This window comes from Limulus polyphemus, unplaced genomic scaffold (assembly GCF_000517525.1).
Source record: "Limulus polyphemus unplaced genomic scaffold, Limulus_polyphemus-2.1.2 Scaffold31, whole genome shotgun sequence".
Classification (NCBI taxonomy): domain Eukaryota; kingdom Metazoa; phylum Arthropoda; class Merostomata; order Xiphosura; family Limulidae; genus Limulus; species Limulus polyphemus.
In genome coordinates, this window is record NW_013665641.1 from 318,925 (window position 1) to 325,410 (window position 6,486).

At 32.3% G+C, this 6,486-nt stretch overlaps 1 protein-coding gene across 3 annotated transcripts in view; it reads right to left on the reverse strand.

Annotated features, from left to right (window-relative positions):
- LOC106459888 (adenylate cyclase type 8-like) overlaps window positions 1-6,486 on the reverse strand; it is a 171,966-nt gene that overhangs the window by 114,839 nt on the left and 50,641 nt on the right. For all 3 annotated transcript variants that reach the window (XM_022386792.1, XM_022386781.1, XM_022386786.1), the window contains exon 2: window positions 3,415-4,196. In XM_022386792.1, coding sequence (XP_022242500.1) covers window positions 3,415-4,048 — 634 coding nt within the window. In that variant the 5' untranslated portion in view covers window positions 4,049-4,196. The remainder of the gene's footprint in view (window positions 1-3,414; window positions 4,197-6,486) is intronic.

Genomic DNA, 6,486 nt, shown 5'->3' on the forward strand with positions numbered 1-6,486 from the left:
ATATACATTCATCGTGGAAAACTCGACGTGTGTGGCTGATAAATAACGAAGGACAAAGCCAGCTAGCTCCCTGTTAAGTGAATTATACTTACGTCAACTCGTAATCAACTCACTCATCGTGAACCCTCGATAGTATATCGGAGAACTTCCAGACTAAAAGGAAGACTTTATATTGCTTGTAAGTTTGTGAAACTTTTGTTTATAAATCATTGTTTGTAATAACTATTTGTAAGAACTGTTATTATAAATTGTATTTTTGTGTGTATATTAAAACCTATTTGTGTTAAAAAGAAAACTGTGTGTATAAATTTTGTTGGCAAATATCACAAACTGACATTATATCGACATATATTTAAATACTAAATCCAAAGTATAATTTAACTATTAAATTTAAATCTATCAGTTAACTCAATTTCAGACGATTTGAAATTCTAATACATAACAATAGCTAAAAAATATTCTAGTGTATTAGTGGTTAAATGATTACACATATATTCCAACATGATAATATATGGCTAAACAGATGTTTTCGTGTATTAGAGGTTAAATGGTGAGACAGATATTCCACCATAGCAATGTATAGCTAAAGAGATGTTATAGTGTATCAGTGTTTGAATTTTTAAACAGATATTTTAAGAGAGTAATGCATGACTAAAGAAATGTTCTAACGTATTAGTGGTTGAATGGTTATACAAATATTTCAACATATCATAGGTCAGATATTCCAGAAGTCGAATGACAAGAAATATATCTCTAAACACTGTATTAGGCGAAAAACTGAACGTGTTCCAATAAGATAGTGATCGAATCACAAAAGAAATAACCAAACAAGCCAATTTTCCAGAAATTGGACTGTTACTAAAATACACTATTAGTTAAATTAGTTAAAGAGTAAGCAATCAAAAGCTTGAAAAGTTCTACTACAAAACATCTGACAATTAAAAATTATAGCTGAACTTCAAAATCATTCGCAGACAAAAGATAAACTATGGCAAAGTAGTACCATTTCAAATTCTACTTAAAAGTAAGTCCAAAATTCCACAATAAATAATATATTACACATACTCCACGCAAAAACTCAAAATTTGGAGAAATATTCTAACAGGAACTCCAGACACAAATATTGAATTATACATCAATGATGTAAACGCTTAGATGACACACGCATGTTATTCAACAATAATAGACTACATTTGTGTGTAATACATGGAAACTAGTAAACAAAAACAATAATAACCAAGCATGGAAGAAACGATTAAGGACAGGTGGGAATACACAAAAAAGGTATTAAAACGTTTGGTCGAATAGCTTGCTAAAATAGCTTGCTTATATAAATGTGGCGTATTATCGTGCAAGCTTCTTATCCATATCGTTTACCTTCGATATGAGTTTTAGAGAATAAATCTTATTATAATGGAGCTTGCGATGTGACGTCCATAACTAGGTTCTCGGAAACTACCTCATCGATCATCACCAATCATAACTGGGTAATATTTTTATAACTAGGCAGTATTTTTGTAGCTGAGCAATAAATAAAACAAATGAAATTTCCACAAAACTGATATGTTTCAGATTTAATCAATAAAAATAAAAAACCAAAAGGAGTAAGTTTTAAATATAAAACAATCAAAAACAAACTTAAAAAATTTTTTATCTTTAGTGCAAATCTCATGAGTGTTGCAACAGAAAAACAAGGCACTTTCATTGATAACTGTGCCTAAAAAGAAATACTTCAATAAAATCTACTCTGTGATGATAGCTCATTTTAAAACTAAAATTTCAATAAAACCCTTTTTTCTCATGAATGGCGAACATTATTGAATATCAAGTATGAGTAAATTGTAGAACCTTTAGACAATTCCAGAAAAGGCTGCAGGCCCAATAGCTTTCGCAGGAACCAGCAGTTATACCTGCCCAGGACGGGTATTTCTGCTAATTATAATAATTATGCTGTTTTGACAAATTGACTTTTCTTCCCTGTTAAGAATTAAATGCAAACTAGATGTAATTTTCATTGACGGGTAAAATCTCATTCTGGCGAAGCATTTTTTTAAGTAATAAAAGCAACAATGGTACTTTCAGAATCAAGTGAATCAGTACAAGATATATTTCTTTGTTATGATGAGAAAGTTATTTTTATCGCATTTTACAGCACGCAAGATGATAAGGCAATATGAAAAGCTCACTTTTTCAAATAAAGTTCAATTTGTGACGTTTCGAGCCATAGTTCTTGATAAAATGATAATCCAGCTTCATTTCTTGTGTATCTTGTTCTTAGTACGCTTTCGTGTATCTGCGATATTAGAGGCTTAGTCAGAATCTTTCTTTGAAATATAAAGTTTAATTTCACATAACATGTGACTAATAATAAACATATTTACGTGACATACTACAAATAAGTCATTCCCGTAAAAAGTACGCTATTCTGTAATTAATATCACAATGTATAGCAGCAAATTAATCGTTTTATGCAGTTCTTTTACATTTTGAATAAGTGATAAATAGCTTTGTCTTAACAAGCTATAAAACGGCGAAACAGATTTAACTTCCACTCAGTCTCAATTTATACTCTTTTGGACATAAACCTAACACCAGAAGTTGATGTTTCTCATTTCTGAAAAGACAGAAACTTGACCTGTCAAACTTAATTTGTATTCACATATACAATTTTATGACAATCTTACGACATAGATAAGCTAAACGTTTCCTGATATCATGTAGCATAAACAGTCGTAAAATTTTAGATTCTTTACTTCATTTTTTTTAGAAAGGAAAGATAGGGATTTTTAGAATAGCAATAGAAGTGTTTCTCGTTTGAAGCGTTTGTGATTGCGTTTTCATAATAGATTGTCTTAAGAGTTATTGTAGATGTTTAAATCTAACAGCAGCAAAAACTAATAAACATATTTAAATACAGCGGAAACGATATATGACTTGCAAGATCTGTAAGAAAGAAGAATAATAAATAAAAAATCATCAATTTTAAATTAAGATGGTTAGATTGTTTTTCGTAAGTAAACATCTTAATAGTTATTTTATTCAGTATGGACTTTTCCCATTTGGAAATCATTATAGTATAATTGATTAACTCAGTTCTACTGAACAAAAACCTAACAAGGTTTTATAAACATTTTGGATGACAGTATTTGATTAATATAAATATTACGACAGTGACAAAGCTTAACCTGTTAAAGAAGCACATTAAAATGTTCGATTGTACTTTCGCATAAACCATAATATTTCATTATATGCTATTGCAAATGTATAATATTTGTGATTAAAGATTAGTTTTAAGGCTAATAAACTCAAGGAAATAAACATAGTTTATTCACTTACACACACACAAATATATGTATATGATTCCTTTACAATCATGTGAATTCCTGGTATTAAGAGATGACGAGGACAACTTACCTTGTACAAATAATACTAGAAACGTAAAGACAGCTCCCCACTGTAAGTAGTTGTTAGCGAAGCATTTCCAACACGTTAGAAGACAAAGAATAATGTTAACTATTAGCCACGGTACGTTTATGAGAATTTCCCTTTTAGGAAAGGTTGTGTTGTTAGGACGCAAAATATATGATAAGAAGAGGGATACTTTTAACACAATATCGATTAAATTTACAATAATAAGTGATTTCTGTCTTTGACGGTGAGAGTATCTTTGGTAGGCTACTTCTAGATGTCGATCTTTGAAACTGTTTGTCAGCCGCGGAAAAATAATTCCCCGGTAAATAAAGCCCTGTTTGAAATGAATTTTTGTATTCTCTTTTACTAAATCAGCTGAATTTGGAAGTTCTCCAAAGTTATTTTTATGCATTTCTTCCTCCTTTTCCTCACTTGCTGTTTCTGCTTTGGTTGATAATTTATTTGGCATGATTTCTACTGGAGATATGTGATTAAGAGAAACAGTTTGAAAGGAATTAGTCAGTTTTTTATTTGTGTTGTTGGATAATTCCGTGGTGACCTCTCTGCGTTCGTTCAGCTGTACAAGTTCATATGCAGTACCGTTTCGTTCTCCACACATATCGTCGGACAATGACATCTGACTAAGTGACAAAGAAATAGTTGGAATGACGTGCACTTCCGGTAAAGCTCCTTTCCCACTTCCAGGTCTCGAAGCTCCCTGGTTACTCAAACTAGAATCTCGAATCCTTCGAAGGGCTTTGTGCCACAGAATTTTCGGAGGACCCCTAGAATTAGAAAAAGAAACATACACACAAAATGAAGATTAAGCACTAAATTGATAAACAACAGAAATGTAGGACAAATATAATATGTACCCAAAAAGCAATGCAAATAACAAACAAATGCAGCTACAACGTGATCAAATTTGATAACACGGAGAAGCGGTTAAAATCGCCTCAACACCCAGTCTGCGAGTCGATAAGATTGAATTTGAGAGTTTCCAGTATTTAAGTTATAACCAAAAAAGATGTACTCTGACAAAGGGATTCATCTGTTAACCTCAAATAAAAACACATTTCACTCATAAAAAAACAATAACAACAACAAATTAAAACTCAGTACTATTTGGCCACGAAGATGCAAAGTCTAGGGAGTTGGTCAGACTGTGTTACACTTGCAAAGAATAGTTTAGGTGTTCATATTAGGGCAGGTACAGCATTTAGCCTCTTTACAGCGGCAAGTAAGCTTTCTCAGTCTTTTTCGGACATCTATATCAACGTAACTCGCGAAAACCATGGAGGAAACGGCTTTATAGAGCTGAAGAACCAGAACTTGTATTGCACAACATGTGGAGCCACTACAGAGTATTTTTGGGGGAACTTAGATAGGAGTATGGGTTTTACTCCGTCATAGTCTGGAAACTAGTGCAAATTAGTTTAATTTCTTTCAAAGTTTGTAGTAGATACTGGAGGGATTTAGACATTGTGATAAAAATTTAGATAAACGACCTTTACACTCCAGATGTAAATATATTTGTTTTTTTTTATTACTACTAACGTTTCGCATTTACACCTTCTTCAGGGTTAATACATATAAACTGTTTAATATTGAAGTATACGTTAATTTAAAAATTGATTGTGATGTTCCATCTCTCGAGTCTGTCGCATGTGTCTCCAACAATGTATAAAATATCATTGTTGTTTCATTATTGTTCTAATATAGTGTACTTATATTATGTAGCTATACTAACATATGACATATATTATTGAATAAAATATAAAAAAATAACTAAAATATGTTTTATGATTAACTGAAAACATACAGACAGAAAATAGAAGTTGCTATGAAACAATATTAAATGGAAAGGATTCGACATTTACTAGCAGTGTTAAAACTAATTGTACGGTTCATAGTGCGAATTAGGTTACAATTGTGGGCAATTTAGATAACGGAATTAAAAAAGAGAGTGCGGGAAAGCTTTGTATGGGAATCAACCACGACACGTGTTTCTCTGACTCGCAGATCGGGTGTTAAAGAAAAGTAATTTAACTTGATGCTTTGCTTACTTGTTTGACTTCGCACAATATTAATTTAGCAGTGTAAGACTAGAGGGAAGGCAGCTAGTCATCACCACCCACCGCCAACTCTTGGACTACTCTTTTACACAACGAATAGTGGAATTGACCGTCACATTATAACGCCCCCACGACTGAAAGGGCGAGCATGTTATGAGTCTATGGAATACTACATTGGCAAATAAGTTAGTATTTCCATTGTGACGTTTTACTATAAGACCAGTAACAACTACTGTCAAATAATATTTATTTTATTTCACTATACTGACGCTTAAGAATGCACGCTATCCACGCTAGTCTTTCCTAATTTTGAAATGATAGGCTAAAGGGAAGGCAGTTAGTCAATAATCACCACCAACCGCCAACTCTTAGGCTACTGTTGTTGGACCGAATAGTGGTATTTGACTATCGCCATTATGTCACTATCACGGCCCTAAAGTGTGATTTTTGTTGATGAGTGAACCACTGAACATCAGCTTCACAGTCGGTACATTGGCCATTAGGCAACGCTCGGCTTAAATGAGTGGGAAACGTTTTGGTCAAACGACTTTCACAGATAGTTTGAAATAAGTGCTGAACATTTGATTATTTTTCCTCTAAGCAATTTTAACACATTCTTCGTATTTATACAACACGTAGCTAACATTACATGTTGCTTGTTTACAATTTATAGACAAGTAAGCAGATTTGTTCAGTTTTATGCAACAGTTCACTGGAAACTATTTACATCTAAATATAATGTTGACAAACGGCAGTATAAGGACGTATCAAGCTGTTCTCTATATATATCATAACATTCGTTAAAGTCTATCTAAAAACTAATTAGAAACTATTTATATCTAAATGTAATGTTGACAAACGGCAGTATAAGGACGTATCAAGCTGTTCTCTATATATATCATAACATTCGTTAAAGTCTATCTAAAACTAATTAGAAACTATTTATGTTGACAAACGGCAGTATAAGGACGTACCAAGCTGTTCTCTATATATCATGACA